We start from the raw sequence: 20,356 nt of genomic DNA, 5'->3' as shown, positions 1-20,356 counted from the left end.
CTCTTCGCATGAGGTGGCCAAAGTACTGGAGTTTCAGCTTCAGCATCATTCCTTCCAAAGAAATCCCAGGGCTGATCTCCTTCAGAATGGACTGGTTGAATCTCCTTGCAGTCCAAGGGACTCTCAAGAGTCTTCTCCAACACCACATTTCTTCTCCAACACCACATTTCAAAAGCATCAATTCTTTGGTGCTCAGCTTTCTTCACAGTCCAACTCTCACATCCATACATGACCACTGGAAAACCATAGCCTTGACTAGACGGACCTTTGTTGGCAAAGTAATGTCTCGGCCTTTCAATATGCTATCTAGGTTGGTCATAACTTTCCTTCCAAGGAGTAAGCGTCTTTTAATTTCATGGCTGCAGTCACCATCTACAGTGACTGGTTCCAAATAGGAAAAGGAGTACGTCAAGGCTATATATTGTCACCCTGCTTATTTAACTTCTATGCAGAGTACATCATGAGAAATGCTGGGCTGGAAGAAGCACAAGCTGGAATCAAGATTGCCGGGAGAAATATCAATAACCTCAGATGTGTAGATGATACCACCCTTATGGCAGAAAGTGAAGAGGAACTCAAAAGCCTCTTGGTGAAAGTGAAAGTGGAGACTGAAAAAGTTGGCTTAAAGCTCAACGTTCAGAAAATGAAGATCATGGCATCCGGTCCCATCACTTCATGGGAAATAGATGGGGAAACAGTGGAAACAGTGTCAGTCACTCACTTGTATCCAATTTTTTGTGACCCCATGGACTGCAGCACACAAGGCTTCCCTGTCCATCACCAACTTCCGGAGCTTACTCAAACTCAGGTCCATTGAGTTGGTAATTTATTTCTTCGTTATATCTGAAGGATAACTTTGCCTGATAAAGTATTCTAGTGGCAATTTTTAATCTTTCAACATATTTAATGTATCATGTCATTCCTTCCTGGCCTGTAGAGTTTCTTGTGAGAAATCCACTGATAGTCTAACAGAGTTCCTTTGTAGATCATGTTCCTTTTTTCTCTGGCTAAATTTAGGATTCTTTCTTTATCATTGATTTTTTTTAACAGTTTTCATTGAATGTGTATTGGAAAGATTTTGATATTGAGATAATAGGCTGTTCTATTAGCTTCATGAATGTGTATGTCTAATTCCTTCCCCAAGTTTGAAAAGTTCTCAGCTATTATTTTTCAAATAAATTCCCTGCCCCCTTTTACCTATCTCCTCCATCTGGTATACCAATTATTCTTATATTTGCTTCTCTGATTAAATTCTTAGGGTTCATAGTGTTTCTTTATTTAAAAAATGATCATAGTTCTTCTAACTGGATCATTTCTAAATTCTTATCTTCACAGTCACTTATTCTTTCTTTCATCTAATCTGTTCTGTTACCTTTGCTGTCTAATGACTTCTTTATTTTATTTATGGGTTTATTCAGCTTCAGAATTTCTGTTTGGTTCCTAAAAATTCAGCTTATTTGGTAAACAATTCCTTCTAGTCATTAATTTTGTTCCGGAATTCATTGACTTTCCTTTCTGAGTTTTCTTATAGCTTATTGAATTTCTTCGTAATAGCTACTTTGAATTCTTTATCAGATCTCAGTATTCTATGCCTTTGAGTTCAGTTCCTGGAGAATTATTATTTTCTCCTTGTGATACCATATTTCCTTGATTTTTCATGTTTGACATATGTGCCTCTGCTTTCACAGTTGAAGCAGCAGATAATTTCTCGGCTAAGAATTGCTTACTTGGGCTGTTACAGCTCAGTAGGCTGACAATTAGAAAGCTTTCTTTTGTTTTCCAGAAGGAGGCACTGTAGCTCAAGTTTTGCTGGCTCTTGGGACTGTGCTTGGGACTTTAAAAAGAGTTGGCATCAAAATGGGAGTAGGCTTGCTTAGGTTTAGCAACTGAGATTTTGAGGGTGCCAATGCTTGATAGGGGAATCCTAGAGTTAGGGAATTCAAGGATCCTGAAGCAGATAGTAGGAAATAGGTTCCTTCAATGCCTTTATCTTATCTGCCCCTTTTCCTTTCCTCCCCTCCTTCCCATCATAGAAGTCACTCCACAGAACTCCAGATCTACTAGGGGAAAATGGGACCTTGCATGTGGTCAATTTGTCACTCACCACTTTTGTTTTTCTCCTCCTCCTCTAACACAGAGGTAGCTACTTCCACTGCCAAAAGCCCAGTGTCATTTAAGGGTTACCTTGGAAAGGAGAGCTGCCTCAGCAAGTTCTTCCTTCTCCTCTACCTACAACCATGTCTCAGTCCTGCTCCAGTGGCATGCTGGGTTCCCTCATCAAGCTGGCTGGACCTCCACAAATTCTGTCTCTAGTGAGGGTCCACACAATTGTGCATTCTCCAGGTTATACTTCTCCCAATTGGAGCAAATGAGAGTGGGGCAGACTCATCCATTCCCTTGGATCTGTAGCCCTCTTTGAGGCCCTATCCACCTATAGGAGGGTAGAAATCTTCTAAGTGTCCTGTATAAAAAATTCAGAGGACTTTTGTTTGGTTATGGATTCCAATTAGTTATAAGTCAAATGGGAGAGGAAAAAAAGGAACAATTCATACCACCATGATGCTGATATCATGTCAGTTTTGCTCCTTTTTAGAGTGGTTATTTATCTAGTGTTAATGCTGCTTGTCTTGCTCTTAGTTCTTATTTTCTACATCAATAAAATGATTAGATAAGTGTTTTAAAATGACCAAAAGTAGGACAAGAACAATGTATTAATGGCAGATTTTTTATAAATCTATAATTTCATGATTTTATATTAAATATATATATATATTTGAAATTTTGGTTATTACTGAAAATCTAGAAACCACTGGACTAGTTTTTTCCAATAATCTCTCTCAATGTTAACATTCTCTGATCTTATGGTTTATCCTTCCCTTGACTTCTTATATTCCAAGAGAAAGAAAATGTCATTTAAGAATATTTTATAAATCAAAGATCTTAAGGGAATTTAGTGGTTGTATCGGGAGAAGGCAATCGCACCCCACTCCAATACTCTAGCCTGGAAAATCCCATGGACGGAGGAGCCTGGTAGGCTGCAGTCCATGGGGTCGCTAAGAGTCAGACATGACTGAGTGACTTAACTTTCACTTTTCACTTTCATGCATTGGAGGAGGAAATGGCAACCCACTCCAGTGTTCTTGCCTGGAGAATCCCAGGGACGGGGGAGCCTGGTGGGCTGCCGTCTGTGGGGTCACACAGAGTCGGACAGGACTGAAGCGACTTAGCAGCAGCAGCAGCAGCAGTGGTTGTATCACTCAGGAGAGAATAGATTATGCTGTAGTAACAACTAAAAATTCTCAGTGCCTTATAGTAACAAAGTTTTTCTCTCATGTTCATCTCAGATTAACAAGGGGATTCTTCATATTAGTCACTTTATAATCTGTCACAGAAAATCATCTTGACACATGTTTTACAATCATAGAAGCCTCAAAGTAAAACGTTACTTCTGTTTGCATTTCATTGCCAAAGCAAATCACATGAGCACACCTGAATTCAATAGGACAGGGGTGTATATTTCACCTGCAGGGAGGAGCACTGAATATTTATAAGCAACGTATAATACCAGAAATAAAAACTAACAGAAGTATTAATTTTTATTTAGAATGAAAGAAAAAATAGGAAATTTTGGAATAACTCTTACTATTTCTATAATCTTCTGAACATATTAACTAAACAGAAATTTCCATATTTTAAGATATTGTCACATATAATTTTTTGTTTGATTTTTTAGAACCACCCAATGAGGGAGATTAAAAAGACTGAATTGTGATAAAAACTGCAGTGTTATTAATAGATCACTTGGTTTTGGATTTCAGTGTCAACATTTACTAAAATATAATCATGGACAAACTGCATTATTCCATTTCTTAGTTTCTCAGGTTTCTTCTTTAAAGACTGAGTATAATCATAATTCTATCCTGAATTTATATATCTGTGAGGAGTCAAAGTGATAATACATGGAAAAGGCACATAGTAATACTTGATGCACATCGTTAGTTGTAATTTTTTGAAATTTTATCATATTTATCAACAGTACTAGTATTCTCATTTTTCAGATGAAGACCTAAATGCAATCTACAGATTTTAATGTTTTCTCTAAGCTTCACATAGTAAATGGCAAAGCTTGGATTCAAAATTAGATTTCCAGTTTAGAGATTTTGTTTATAGTCTACTTACACTTAACTAATTTGACACAATTATACTCTAATCTGTGTCTTTAAGGTTATTTTAACAAAAAGTACCCCACCATAGATTTATATAAATGGATCAGGGGAAAAAAAGACTGATTGAGATTGGGAGAGGATATTGAGAATGAGAAAGGAAAACAAATAGAAAGTAAGCAACTGAAAAGGCGTGGTGTCATTAGAAGAGGAGGCAGGGGAGCAAACTGAGCTGGGGGAGGGAAGTCAACAGTTTGCTCAGGAAGCAGGAGGGAGAGTGGCCAAATCTGGTGTCATGTGGAGCTCAGAGTATACTTTTTGTACAAATTAGATTTGGAGACTTTGAGCAGGATTGTAAGAGCACCTCTTGAAAAGAAGAGTATAGGAAATCTATAAAATCCTGAATTCAGATTTTTTTTTTCCTAACTGAAAAGAAAACTAAACCAGAACAGTGTGATTTTGTTGTTTTATAATTGGAAAGACTGAACTATGGATTTGGGAGACCACTGACTTAGGGAAGTTGATGTGGTAAGTTATTAAAATGGTTTTGAGTGTCATATAGTTCTTCCATTTTTTTCTCAAAATGAGTGATTTCTGTCATATGCTTTGATACGTTCAGAGTTCACAATCTATTTTAAACTTGTTGACAACTCAAGTTTCAGTATCCAGCAGCACAAAATGTACTCTGTGTTGAAATGCATCTGGGCCGTGGCTCAAAATGTTTCTCTCATTTTATAAGTGTGGTATGTAAATTTGATTGTCTTTACCTTCATTTCTCTAATCTTTACATGTGACTTATCCTGAGAATAAACCTTGTAGATAAGTCTAAGTAAACAGAACTTTTTTTCTTCTTAACATTAGATATGTTTTATTGAAACTTCAAATATAAATGCTCCCTAAAGAATATTGCTTTGTTAAAATATTATCAAAGATCCTATTTAATGTTTTTTAGGAATTCCTAAGACATGTCATTTGGTAAATTATAGTAACTATTAGAGTTTTAAAATAAAAATAAATTTCCACTTTTTAGAACAACCCAGAAAATATGAGGTGTGGGCAACAGAGCACTGATACTAGTATTACTGTGAATAGCTTCTCTGAGTAGAACCACTTTAGAAAGACTATAATAGCAAGTAGACTATAATAACAATAGAAGTAGATATAAAAACTACTTCAAGTTCTTATTTTTCTGTTTTATTATTAATGCCAAAGATGTCAAGAATTTGCAGTATTTACTTTTCAAGATATAAATATCCGTTTTAATGTCTCTGCTCTGAAGTTTATAACTCTTTAACTTAGATGAAAATTAAGATTACATGAGAAAACATATGACAATGGCTGATCCTTGGTAAAAGTTATTATATGTTTTCATATCTCCACCTATGCTCTAATACTAATAAAATCCCCCAAATTGTGTCTGCAGGTTATCCTTTATTCTAATAATATTTTTATATGCTTTGTGAAAAACGCTTGTTGTTTAAAGGACAGTTCAGAGATAACTGATGAGGCAATGATGAGAAGTTTTTACAAAACTAATTTGTAGTCTGCCAGAACCTCTAAAGAGGTTTAAAAAGAGAGAGCTGGAAAGAAAGAAAAAGAAAAGAAAATGGGGAAAAATTACAAGTGAAAAACATTCCTAGTTTCTTCTTATCACCATCTGTTCCTCTGGGGGGATATGAAAATACTCTGAGATGTAGGAAATACTTGAGAATTTGGGAAGAGTGGAATGGAAAGACAATATTTAAGATGAAAAGTGAAAGTAGGATGAGAGCATGAGTTTCTAGCAGTTGAATAGCATCAGAAATAAAAATAACAATATAATAATAACATTACAGCAATGAAATATTGATACATTGAGCTTTTACTGTATCCATGCACTGGTATAACAACTTTACATGTATTGATCAGTTTAATCATCATAACAGCTCTATGCAGTACATATTGCTTTTTTCTAGTTTATAGATAAATTTTAAGGTCACACAGCTGATAAACATCAAGGTCAGGATTTAAACTATATTTTGTGTAACTCCTAAAGTCTCATTCTTAACCATTACATTTTAATATTTGAAACCTTGAGTCAAGTGTGAAGTTCAAATGATGCTCTTTTTCTCTCTCAACTCTTTATCACCATCAGTGCTATGTCATCCACTCTCTACTCAGTCTTTGCTATTCTGTTTCTAATATTCATCTATATTCAATTAGTTTCTTGTCCTCTTTGCAAATTTTCCTTCCTTTCTTGTTATTGAAAACATTTATTTGGTAATTAAACTCCTCTCCCTACTTTGAAGGCAACTTTATATGTTCCCTCCTAGCTGACCCGTCATATAGACTGCAAAGCTATAACACTGGATTCAACATCCGTATTGGTATCTTGTCAACTTTCAAGAGTCTAGCTCTCCAGGTCTGATAATCCCACCAGAGTGCATTGGCCTATACATGCTAGTTGCTTATAATGGCATTTGTTTTGATTGGTTGGCGTCTGTGCTAAATCAGTTGTTAAATGTTTTGTGCGTCATTTCTGAAACTATCATTTCTTTGTTGAAAACTGCCAAATCTCTCTTCTTTCTCCATATCTAGTGTTTTTTAATACAGTAAACTCAATATATCCCATAATCACTCTTCAGGGTCCCTAAACCAAGTCTGCCTCTAGATTACACTATGAATAATAATAGTATTGTCATTGTTCTACTCACTAACTTTTAAATCATAGAGTCACTAACCTTTATCATAGAGTTCTCTTTGATTCTTCCTTTTCTCTATTCCCCTACATTTGATTAGCTACCATTTTTGTAGAATTGTCTCCACCAAATGTATTGTTGGGCTTCCCTGGTGGCCCCGACAGTAAAGAATCTCCCTGCAATGTGGGAGACCCAGGTTTGATCCCTGGGTTAGAAGATCCCCCAGAGAAGGAAATGCCAACCCACTCCAGTATTTTGCCTGGAAAATTCTATGATCAGAAGAGCCTAGCAGGCTATAGTCCATGGTGTCAAAGAGTCAACACGACTGAGCAACTAACACACACAAATCTATTGTCTCTCTCCTCTTTATATCATTTCATTATTGCTGAATAACAATAATAACTTACTATGTCTCAGATATCTCTTTGTCGACTAAGTAGTTGTTCTATTGATTTAGCTATGGAACAATTGTTCAACTACAGTTAGCTGGTAGGTCAGCTCACATGATTGGAAAGGCTCAGGCCACTTAAATCTCTCCACATGGTCTTCTATCCCAGTTATCGCACCACAATGGTTCTCAGATTTTCAAGAGATGTACAGATGACAATCAAACTTCTGACTGTGTCTGTATCTTGTTTGCTGATATCCCTCTGGACAAAACAAGTTATAAACCAACTCCATAATCTATGTAGGAAGAGATTCCACAAAAATATGGATACTGGCAAATGTCATTCATTGGGTGGCACTTATTGGTACATAGTCTCCAATTTTTATTTTACTACTGAAATCCTAGTTCAGGTTTTTCATCACTTGTCTGTTTTACTACTGCATAAGTTTCTATCTTTGCCTGCCAGTTCTCTTTGCCTGCCAATCCAATCCATCTGCTATACTCCAGAAACTCTAATCTTGTTACATTCCATTTTAAAAACAAGCAAAACCTTCTGTAGCTTCTCATAATTTTCAGGAAAGTCTGCTTACTTCTCCCTGACTTTGCAAGACTCTCAATATAATTTTACTAAGTCCTATTGCTCCAACACTTCTAATTCAGTGTTCTATAAAACTATATTCAGTTCAGTTCAGTCACTCAGTCATGTCTGACTCTTTGCAACCCCATGAATCTCAGCACCCCAGGCCTCCCTGTCCATCACCATCTCCCACAGTTCACTCAAACTCACGTCCATCGAGTCAGTGATGCTATCCATCCATCTCATCCTCTGTCATCCCCTTTTCCTCCTGCCCCCAATCCCTCCCAGCATCAGAGTCTTTTCCAATGAGTCACCTCTTTGCATGAGGTGGCCAAAGTACTGGAGTTTCAGCTTTAGCATCATTCCTTCCAAAGAACACCCAGGGCTGATCTCCTTTAGAATGGACTGGTTGGATCTCCTTGCAGTCCAAGGGACTTGCTATTCTCCTTGCCCAATTCCTACAATTGATACACATTTTTTTCTTATTTAAAAACCATTTCACTTTATTTTTTTTTCATTAAAATAAAACTGATTCTTCAGGGCAGTTTTCAGTCAGTTCAGTTCAGTCACTCAGTTGTGTCTGATTCTTTGTGACCCCATGGACTGCAGCACACCAGGCCTCCCCTTCCACCAGCTCCTGGAGCTTGCTCAAACTCATGTCCATTAAGTCGGTTTTGTCATCCAACCATCTCATCCTCTGTCATCCCCTTCTCCTACCGCCTTCAATCTTGCCTAGCATCAGGGTCTTTTCCAATAAGTCAGTTTTTTGCATCAAGTGGCCAAGTATTAGAGTTTCAGCTTCAGTATCAGTCCTTCCAATGAATATTCACAACTGACTTCTTTCAGGATTGAGTGGTTTGATCTCCTTGCAACCCAAGGGACTTCAAGAGCCTTCTACAACAACACAGTTCAAAAGCATCAATTCTTTGGGCAAACCACTTCAGCTCTTGTGTTAAGAACCCCATGAACAGTATGATAAGGCAAGGCAATTTTACATTCCTCTATTCCTGTCAGTCACAAGGGATTTTCCTATAAATGGAATCCCAGAACACTTACTCACATGTCTCTTAAAATAATGATTATGTCTTTCACTTTATTATTGTTATTTGTATTTGTGCATGGACTTGTCCTTTCTCAGGCTTAATATGATAAAGGTGCTACAACAGTGCTGTCCAATAGAAATATAATGAAAACCACATATGTAATATAAAAGTTTTAGTAGCCATATTAAAAGAGATAAAAAGAAACTAAGGGATTTAATGTTAATAATAAAATTTTATCTAGCCTAATTGGGCTTCCCTGGTTGCTCAGATGGTAAAGAATCCTCCTGTAATAGGGGAAACCTGGTACGATCCCCGGGTTAGGAAGATCCTCTGGAGGAAGGCATGGCAACCCACTCCAATATTCTTGCCTGGAGAATCCCCATGGACAGAGGAGCCTGGCGGGCTATAGTCCATGAGGTCGCAAAGAGTCAGGCGCAACTGAGTGACTAAGCACAGCACAGCCCAGTGTATCACAAAGTATCTCATCATACAAATAAATTTTTTACATTCTTTTTCATACTAACTCTTCAAAATCTGAAGTATATTTTCCACATATAACATGTTTCTGTTTCAGTTCAGTCACTCAGTCATGTCCGATTCTTTGCAACCCCATGGACTGCAGCACACCAGGCCTCCCTATCCATCACCAACTCCTGGAGTTTACTCAAACTCATGTCCATTGAGTTGCTGATGCCGTCCAACCCCCTCATCCTCTGTTGTCCCCTTCTCCTCTTGCCTTCAATCTTTCCCAGCATCAGGGTCTTATCAAATGAGTCAGTTCCTTGCATCAGGTGGCCAAAGTGTTGGAGTTTCAGCTTCGGCATCAGTCCTTCCAATGAACATTCAGGGCTGATTACCTTAGGATGGACTGGTTGGATCTCCTTGCAGTCCAAGGGACTCTCAAGAGTCTTCTCCAACACCATAGTTCAAAAGCATCAATTCTTCGGTGCTCAACTTTCTTTGTAGTCCAACTCTCACATCCATACATGACTACTGGAAAAACCATAGCTTTGACTAATGGAGATTTGTTGGCAAAGTAATGTCTCTGCTTTTTAATATGCTGTCTAAGTTGATCATAATTTTGCTTCCAAGGAGTAAGTGTCCTTTAATTTCATTGCCTCAGTCACCATCTGCAGTGTTTTTGGAGCCCCAAAAAATAACGTCAGCCACTGTTTCCACTGTTTCCCCATCTATTTGCCATGAAGGGATGGGACCAAGTGCCATATTCATTGTTTTCTGAATGTTGAGCTTTAAACCAACTTTTTCACTCTCCTCTTTCACCTTCATCAAGAGGCTCTTTAGTTGTTCTTCACTTTCTGCCATAAGGGTGGTGTCATCTGCATACCTGAGGTTATCGATACTTCTCTGAGCAATCTTGATTCCAGATTGTGCTTCTTCCAGTACAGCGTTTCTCATGATGTACTCTGCATTGAAGTTAAAGAAGCAGGGTGACAATATACAGCCTTGACCTACTCCTTTTCCTATTTGGAACCAGTCTGTTGTTCCATGTCCAGTTCTAACCTGACCTGCATACAGATTTCTCAAGAGGCAGGTCAGGTGGTCTGGTATTCCCATCTCTTTCAGAATTTTCCACAGTTTGTTTTGAGTCACACAGTGAAAGGCTTTGCCATAGTCAATAAAGCAGAAATGGATGTTTTTCTGGAACTATCTTGCTTTCTCACTGATCCAGTGGATGTTGGCAATTTGATCTCTGGTTCCTCTGCCTTTTCTAAAACCAGCTTGAACATCTGGAAGTTCACGGTTCATGTATTGCTGAAGCCAGGCTTGGAGAAATTTGAGCATTATTTTGCTAGCGTGTGAGATGAGTGCCATTGTGTGGTAGTTTGAGCATTCTTTGGCATTGTCTTTCTTAGGGATTGGAATGAAAACTAACTTTTCCAGTCCTGTGGCTACTGCTGGGTTTTCCAAATTTGCTGGCATATTGAGTGCAGCACTTTAACAGCATTATCTTTCAGGATTTGAAATAGCTCAACTGGAATTCTGTCACCTCCAGTAGCTTTGTTTGCACTGATGCTTCCTAAGGCCCACTTGACTTCACATTCCAGGATGTCTGGCTCTAGGTCAGTGATCACACCATCGTGATTATCTGAGTCATGAAGACCTATTTTATACAGTTCTTGTATTCTTGCCACCTTTTAGTATCTTCTGCTTCTGTTAGGTCCATGCCATTTCTGTCCTTTATCAAGCCCATCTTTGCATGAAATGTTCCCTTGCTGCTGCTGCTAAGTCGCTTCAGTCGTGTCCAACTCTATGCGACCCCATAGATGGCAGCCTACCAGGCTCCCCTGTCCCTGGGATTCTCCAGGCAAGAACACTGGAGTGGGTTTCCATTTCCTTCTCCAATGCATGAAAGTGAAAAGAGACAATGAAGTCGCTCAGTCATGTCCGACTCCTAGCGACCCCATGGACTGCAGCCTACCAGGCTCCTCTGTCCATGGGACTTTCCAGGCAAAAGTACTGGAGTGGGTTGCCATTGCCTTCTCTAAATGTTCCCTTGGTATCTCTAATATTCTTGAAAAGATCTCTGGTCTTTGCCTTTCTATTGTTTTCCTCTATTCCTTTACAATGATTGCTGAAGAAGGCTTCTTATCTCTCCTTGCTATTCTTTGGAACCCTGCATTCAAATGGATATATCTTTCCTCTTCTTTGCTTTTCACTTCTCTTTTCACAGCTGTTTGTAAGGCCTCCTCAGACAGCCACTTTGCTTTTTTGCATTTCCTTTTCTTGGGGATGGTCTTGCTCCCTGTCTGCCGTACAATGTCATGAACCTTTGTCCACAGTTCATCAGGCACTCTGTCTATCAGATCTAGTCCCTTAAATCTATTTCTGACTTCCACTGTTTCCCTACTTTCTTCAATTTAAGTCTGAATTTGGCAAGAAGGAATTCATGATCTGAGCCACAGTCAGCTCCTGGTCTTGTTTTTGCTGACTGTGTAGAGCTTCTCCATCTTTGGCTGCAAAGAGTATAATCAATCTGATTTCCATGTTGACCATTTGGTGATGTCCATGTGTAGAGTCTTCTCTTGTGTTGTTGGAAGAGGGTGTTTGCTATGACCAGTGTGTTCTCTTGGCAAAACTCTATTAGCCTTTGCCCAGCTTCATTCTTTACTCCAAGGCCAAATTTTCCTGTTACTCTGGGTGTTTCTTGACTTGCTATTTTTGCATTCCAGTCCCCTATAATGAAAAGGACATCTTTTTTGGGGTGTTAATTTTAGAAGGTCTTGTAAGTCTTCATAGAACCTTTCAAATTCAGCTTTTCATCATTACTGGTCAGGGCATAGACTTGGATTACTGTGATATTGAATGGTGTGCCTTGGAAAAGAACAGAGATCATTCTGTCGTTTTTGAGACCGCATCAAGTACTGCATTTTGGACTCTTTTGTTGGCTATGAGGGCTGCTCCATTTCTTCTAAGGGATTCTTGCCCACAGTAGTAGACATAATGGTTATCTGAGTTAAATTCACCCATTCCAGTCCATTTTAGTTTGCTGATTCCTAAAATGTTGATGTTCATTCTTACCATCTCCTGATTGATCACTTCCAATTTGCCTTGATTCATGGACCTAACATTCCAGGTTCCTAGGCAGTATTGCTGTTTATAGCATTGGACTTTACTTCCATCACCAGTCACACCCACAACTGCGTGTTGTTTTTGCTTTGGCTCTGTCTCTTCATTCTTTTTGGAGTTATATCTCCGCTGATCTCCAGTGGCATATTGAGTACCTACCTACCTGGGGAGTTCGTCTTTCAGTGTCCTATCTTTTTGCGCTTTCATACTGTTCACAGGGTTCTCAAGGCAAGAATATTGAAGTGGCTTGCCATTCCCTTCTCCAGTGGACCACATTTGTCAGAACTCTCCACCATGACCTGTCTGTCTTGGGTGGCCCTACACAGCATGGCTCATAGTTTCATTGAGTTAGACAAGGCTGTGGTCCTTGCTACTAGATTGGTTAGTTTTCTGTGATTTTGATTTTCAGTCTGTGTGCCCTCTGTTGGAGAAGGTTAGAGGCTTATGAAAGCTTCCTGATGGGATAGACTGACTGAGGGGGATCGTATTTCAAGGGTTTAATAGTGAAGTGTTCCTTGTGGCTACCATATTGGACATTACAACTCAAAAATTCTATGAGAAACTTTGTTGTAGTACATAGAATGTTGACCTGTGCTAGGGCGATTATCAAATTTCAACTTTGTAACTTATTATGTGAGCCTGAACAATTTGTTCAGTCTCTCTAAGCCTTAGTTCCTTTATGTGTGCAAAGTTTCTGCAATGATTAGAGTAGACTATATTATACAATTTCTGACATAATGTTCATTTGTTTTAAAAAAAATCAATGTGGACATGACCCAAGCTACACCAGTGTCTTACACAATACCTGAATTTTAGAGTCTGTATGTTGCAAACATTTATTGATTATGCTATTTGTTTTGCAAGGACCATTAACTATGAAGTCTACCCTTAAGAAAATTTGTTCCAGAATCATGGCCATATAAATATTTACTTTTTACAGAATTAATCAAATATCACTTATTAATATCATATAAGTTCAAAAACTATCATAGAGAATAGTCCTACCTTACTATCAAGATAAACTTCATAAAGATGCTTTATGCATCTGAAAGGAAGAATAGTTACTAGGTATTCAAGGGTGATAGAAGGGAACTTGAAAATACTTGAAAGTCATGAAGGAATAAAGTTGCTTGTAAAATATAAAAGAATTTTAGTTTTGCAATGGATGGGTGTTAGGGACCGTGTTTGTGTTTCACTCCACCACAAAATTCAGATGTTGATACGCTACCTCTCAGTGGGATGATATTAGGCAATGACACCTTTGGGAAGTAATTATGTTAAGGTAAAGTCATGAGAGTGAAGCTCCCCTGATAGAATTAGTGTCCTTGTAAGAAGCAAAAAAGTGTAAAATTCTCAATGGTCTATACCATGTGAGGATACAAGAAGAAAATGTCCATCTGTGATCATGGAAGGGAGCTTTCACCAGACACTGGATTTCTGATATTTTGATCTTGGGTTCCCCAGACTCCACGAATGTGAGAAATAAACATTTAATTATAAGCCATCCAGTCTATGGTATTCTTGTTACAGCAGCTTGAACTAAATTATAATTTTTTTAAAAATTTGAATATAGAGATTATTCACAAAGTGGGTTGGAGAAAGGACTGAAGCAGAGCATTAGGATTCATAGAGTGCTCTTGGTATTTCCTCCACGAAGCTAGTACTTCATTTTTCCTCATCTTAGTAAATGGTGTCACCAAATACCCACTTCTTTAGTTTTTCTCTTTCCCTTATTCTTGAGCTCTAATCTATCTGTAAACCTATTGCCTTTTTACCTGTGAAATGTGTTCTGTCACTGCCCCAGTCCAAACCATTTACTTCTTTCCTAGACCACTGAAAAAGCCTACTGATCTGTTTGCCTCTATTCTTGTCTTCCTATAAGCTACTTTCTTCACAGCAGAGCACTAATTATTTTTAAAAGCTAATCAGAATCTTTTAGGTCCCTTTATTTGACCCTCAGTGGCCTTCTCTTTCATTATATTCCATAGGGCCCTACATGATCTGGCCTATTTCTCTTGACCTCATCTTGTTTTCCTCTCCGCTTTGCCACCTGCTTTAGTTGCACTGACTTTTATTTATTTTATTTTATCTTTTTAGTGTCATTTGAGTATTCTTAGCTTTTTCCTACTTTGGGCTTTTACTATTGCACTTTCTTCTAACTAGATTACTCTTTTTCTGATCTTAAAATAACTGCCTTCTTCTAATCTTTCAAATTCTACCTGAAAATCACTTTGTCAAAGGTACCTTCCCTGACTATTCAGTCTAAAATACACTGATGGTGAAGTCATTTTCTATTTTATTACACTGTTATTTAATACTAGTTCTTATTGTCATCTTACATTGTTTTACTATTATCTACTCATGTATTTTCTTTCTTTTCCACTATAATGTAAGTTGCTCGAGAACAGTATCTTGTCTGTCTTGTTCATCATTGTATCCTGAATATTATCCATGTTCTTAGCAAAAAAACAGACACTTAGTTAATGCTTGTTGAATGACTAGATTAACTTTTTTCCACCAGTACTATATTCTGTCTAGTAGAATTTCATGTATATTAAGAAGAAAAATGAATGTGAATTTATTAACAGTGTTTTATCATATATAAGAGATACTCGGTTATAAGAAATAAGAGGGGGAAAAAAGCCACACTCTACTGCTACAGCCAATGCATTAAGCACAGGATTTGATGAAGAGGGGAGGAAGGAAACTCTGTTTCCTCAATTCACGGTCATTCATCTTCCAAGTGGTTTCTTAAATCTTGGTGCAGAAAGTTAAATGATTACAAATTTTGGTTGAGGGTAAAACCAGAATGGAATTGAATAGTCTGTTTTTGTTTTGTTTTATTTTTTGAAACTGAAATGTTACGAATATTTGAAATATTTTGACTGTGAATTCAGTTGTCTCCAATTGTTTCTTCCTTCTATTAATAGAGGACTTCAGAAATAAGGTCTGATCCTAGCTAAGTAATGCATGATTATGAACTTTATATATATTTTAATATTCTCTCAATAAGGAAAACATTGTTATAAAAGGTCATTTAGATCACGACTCTCCAAACTCCCAGCCATGGACCAGTACCAGTACCAGTCCATGACCTATTAGGAACTGGGTCTCATAGCAAGAGGTGTGTACAGCTTATGAGCCAACAAGGCTTCATCTGCCACTCCCCATTGCTCCCAACACTTGAATTACCACCTGTACCATCCCCCACCCCTGGTAGCCATGGAAAAATTGTCTTCCATGAAACAAGACCCTGGTACCAAAAATGTTGGTGACCGCTGATTTAGGTGGTATTCCTATGAGATTTTATGGATGTTCTTCATCCGTTTAATGTTATTATTAATAGTTCTGTTCAGATTATGAATAAAGAGTCTGTGGTCCAAGTGTTTATTCATGTTAACATTTACTTTGTAAAATATTCTTCTTACAGGAATACAGATAGTTGCTGGAAAGAACACTGACAACTTCAATGCAAAATGAAGTTCTTTCTGTTGCTTTCAGTCATTGTGTTCTGCTGGGCTCAGTATGCCCCACACACCAAAACTGGACGGACATCTATTGTCCATCTGTTTGAGTGGCGCTGGGTCGATATTGCTCTTGAATGTGAGCGATACTTAGCCCCCAAAGGATTTGGAGGGGTTCAGGTGAGTATTGTTCATTGTATAAGTTGCAGACTTTGCTGTGCTGAGAGTAAGTTGTAGTATCCTCTGTGTCTGAAAGCTGGGACAACATTTTACCTCACAATTAAAGTACTCTAAGTAAAACAGTTTTCTGAGGGAAAAAAAAATTGAAATTGTTGGTGACTTTGTTTTATTTCTAAGATAATTTTTTTCACCAGGATATTCAATAGTTGCAAAGAAATGTAGCTGCAAATACAAAGATTCAGAAGTAATTTTAGACTATTGCTTAGTTTCTAAAATATTCAGTGATATAAAGTAAGCCATAATTTGATGCTTATTAAGCTTGTTTTATTTGTAGATCTCCCCACCCAGTGAAAATGCTGTGATTACTGACCCTTCAAGACCTTGGTGGGAAAGATACCAACCAGTTAGCTACAAGTTATGTACAAGATCAGGAAATGAAAGTGAATTCAAAGACATGGTGACTAGATGTAACAATGTTGGTGTAAGTGAATTAAAGTTTTCTTTAAACATATTATGTAGAAAAATAATTTATCTCTCTTGCCTCTTGTTCCTTTTAAGCAGAATAATTTTCATATATTTTGAAATTTTACTTCATACTTTAGCTACAAATAAATTTTATATTTTTTTAATTTTATATTTTAAAAATATAAAATTTAGTTGTTACCTAATATTCAGCTTTTTAAATTATTTGTATATATGCCATTTGTCCACTAAAGAAGATGAAGGAAAAGTTTAAGGCCACAAGCTTAAAGCAAAATAGCAAGTTTTAACCCCTTTTTCTGTATACATTCCTCGGAAATACTTTTCCAGTTTTGAATAGGAAATTCTACTTATAATATTTACTGATAGGTTCATGTGACTTGTTTCTCCACCCATAATCCCAGGTCTTCCTTCCCACAGGTTTTATGATGATATGTAATTATTTTCTCTTTGATAAGGAGGATAATGAGAGACAATACCTAATTTTATTTCTTCTGATCCTAAATAGATACTAGAGGCTGGCTTCTGTTTTTTAGGATGACCCATGTAATTTCAAAAATCAATAATCTCTCCTTCCTCAACTGATTCTGATCTCCTGCCAATAATAGTGTCTTTGCATTTTTTTCATAGTTTGGGGTTCATTTAATTTATCATACTCAGCGCTTTCGCGGTCATGTCTGACCCGTTGCAAGCCTATGGACTATAGCCCGCCAGTCTCCTTGGTCCATGGAATTTTCCAGGCAAGAATACTGGAGTGGGTTACCATTTCCTTCTCCAGGGGATCTTCTCTGACCCAGGGATCGATCTCATGTCTCCTGCATCTCCTGCATTGCAGGCAGGTTCTTTACTGCTTGAGCCATTTGACCAAGTGGCTGGAATGCATGTAGGGCTTCAGTTCGCAATGCTTTCTTTTACACTTGACTGTTGCTTTTCTAAGATGGTAAGTTATAAAATAACAAATATTTTGGAGTGTCATCAATGTGCTATAAACTCTAAATAATAATATAAATTTCTACCTCTGTAAGCCAAACTGAAATAGAAATTTTTCTTTCAGGTTCGCATTTATGTGGATGCTGTAATTAATCATATGACTGGAAGTGGTGTGAGTGCGGGAACGAGCAGTACTTGTGGAAGTTACTTCAACCCTGGAACTAGGGATTTCCCAGCAGTCCCATACTCTGGATGGGATTTTAATGATGAAAAATGTAATACTGGAAATGGAGAAATTAAAAGCTATGATGTTGCTTATCAGGTACTTAGAAAAAATGAGCTATCTATGCTTTTTATTATCCACATGTAGTTTACTGATCTCCATTTTAAATGTTAGTTTAGATTGTTTAGAAAAACAAGATTCCAAGTCTGACTGTTAAAAATAATAATTTCAAATCAATATTTAAAACATTTTCTGAAATCTAATTTTTCACAATGAAAAATGTCATCCACTGCATTTTCTACATTCTCTATTTTTATAATGAAAAATATTTCTAAGGTATGTCCATAGTAGGATGTCAGTAACTTAAGAGACCAGTGCAAAGAAGGCACTATAGAAATATCTATGAATATTAATGAATAAATGAAAATAATTAAATGGATTCTCAGGTGGAGGTGATGTTCCAAGGATCAATCACAAAGTTTTACTTCTGTAGGTCAGAGATTGTCGTCTGGTTGGTCTTCTTGATCTTGCATTGGCGAAAGATTACGTGCGCTCCACAGTTGCTGAATATCTAAACCGACTCATTGACATTGGTGTAGCAGGGTTCCGAATTGATGCTTCTAAGCACATGTGGCCTGGAGACATAAAGGCAGTTTTGGATAAACTGCATAATCTAAACACAAGCTGGTTCCCTGAAGGAAGTAGACCTTTCATTTACCAGGAGGTATGTCAATACATGTGTATGCTAAGTCACTTCAGTCTTATCTGACTCTTTGCAACTCTATGGATCGTGTCCATATAAAATAATACCATTTATTATTCATCAGAGTATAATTCATCAGTATTCATCAATAATTTATCAGAAAATAAATGGCAGATTTCATTAAAAACACAGTTTCTGTAGATTAATGGATGAATCATTTATATAGAAGAGTGTTCCTTAACCTCCTTTTATTCAGACTGTATGTTTATCATAAGAGGTTTTTTATGCAAGTTCTGATAATTTATATAGGTTGCAAAAATCTCTATGTCATATAATGTCCCCAGAAGTCATTATAGAAGACAGATAATAATATAGTAATTGTCTTAAGACAGGTTATCTGACTTTAAATCTTGGCTAGAGCACTATTTAGATGTATAGTAAATTGATCAACCTGAGGAGCAATTTTTTCAAAATTTATCAAAAAGAATAATGATAATGGTTATATCTTTATATTATTTGGAGAATTAAAGAGGTAATATTTATCAAACACTGAGAAATATTGTCAGCCAGGCATTAAGTGCTATATAAATATGAGCTACTTTTATCATTTATGATTAAGACTAATTTGGACAGCATTCTTACAGGACAACAGGTTACTTTGTCATGCTCCTTTTAATATTGTAGTATATATTTTAGCAAAGAAAAATAAGAATTTTGATATAAGGAAAACTATTTGGGGCATTTCATAAAAATAGATAAAGCTATTTTCTATATAATTTTAACTTATTAGTTAAAATTCTTTCTTAAATGATATTTTTTTCTTCATTTCTATGAGGTAATTGATCTGGGTGGTGAGACAATTACAAGCAGTGATTACTTTGGAAATGGCCGTGTGACAGAATTTAGGTATGGTGCGAAACTAGGCACAGTTCTACGCAAGTGGAGTGGAGAGAAGATGGCTTACTTAAAGTAAATGAAATATGATTTATCCTTTGAATTATTTCACAGATTTATTTGTGATATTACCCCAGCATGAGTTTTCTTCTTAATACATTTTATTTAGACAACTTTCAAGGATTCATTTATTAATAACAAGTGTTATACTTCCCTAACTGCTAAGGGATCATCATCATTATTTAGAATGTCAATCACAAAGAAGTGCTTTTTGAGATCCAAAGCATAATCTAGAGATTTTAATCTGTGATTTTGATCTAGAGATTTCAACATGACTCTACTAGATTTGACTAATGTTTGCATATAATTTTCAAGCCCAGGTTATTGTTAAAATGATTCTATAATTTATGAATGGCTTCCTACAATGAAGCCATGCTATAGAATTACATATATTAATCAACTAATTGATTTCAAATATTAACATTATAACAATATAATATTGAAGGCTTATTTAAACCCAGTTTCTCATTCTGTATAGTATGATAGTGGATGTTGGTCCTTCTAAAACCCATCTAAATTATAATATACTGAAAATTTTAAAATATCTTTTATAACAAAAATCTTATATCTGTAACATGAATGTAATTTAAGTAATTCCTACATATATACATGCATGGAATATATTCCTAGATAAAATTAAGGTTCTTTCAGTTTTTAAGTATCAAAAAAGACACATTTTTCATTTTTACCAAGAATTTTATTGAACAACATATTCACCATTTAGTTCCACTATCTTCTGCCAGGCAACTTCATAATTTTATCTATTATACAGTATCTACTTTTCATTCTTTGTTGCAATTTTGTTTTTATTTATTTATTTTTTAATTAAATTTTATTTTATTATTATTATTATTTTTTTTTTTTACTTTACCATATTCTATTGGTTTTGCCATACATCAACATGCATCCACCATGGGTGTACACGTGTTCCCCATCCTGAACCCCCCTCCCACCTCCCTCTCCATACCATCCCTCTGGGTCATCC

The 20,356-nt window shown here is 36.6% G+C and overlaps 1 protein-coding gene across 1 annotated transcript in view; it reads left to right on the top strand.

Annotated features, from left to right (window-relative positions):
* Positions 1 to 4,393: 4,393 nt before the first annotated feature.
* Positions 4,394 to 20,356, top strand: part of LOC104981711 (alpha-amylase 2B-like) — a 24,397-nt gene continuing 8,434 nt past the window's right edge. The window contains exons 1-6 of the mRNA XM_010830955.1: positions 4,394 to 4,691; positions 15,868 to 16,081; positions 16,416 to 16,562; positions 17,616 to 17,813; positions 18,208 to 18,438; positions 19,253 to 19,386. Of these exons, the coding sequence (XP_010829257.1) occupies positions 15,914 to 16,081; positions 16,416 to 16,562; positions 17,616 to 17,813; positions 18,208 to 18,438; positions 19,253 to 19,386 (878 nt within the window). The 5' untranslated portion in view covers positions 4,394 to 4,691; positions 15,868 to 15,913. The remainder of the gene's footprint in view (positions 4,692 to 15,867; positions 16,082 to 16,415; positions 16,563 to 17,615; positions 17,814 to 18,207; positions 18,439 to 19,252; positions 19,387 to 20,356) is intronic.

The sequence above is a fragment of the Bison bison genome, unplaced genomic scaffold, assembly GCF_000754665.1.
Source record: "Bison bison bison isolate TAMUID 2011002044 unplaced genomic scaffold, Bison_UMD1.0 scf7180017864519, whole genome shotgun sequence".
Taxonomy (NCBI): Eukaryota; Metazoa; Chordata; class Mammalia; order Artiodactyla; family Bovidae; genus Bison; species Bison bison.
The sequence above is the reverse complement of the archived record's forward strand: the minus strand, read 5'-3'. Positions and strand labels throughout refer to the sequence as shown.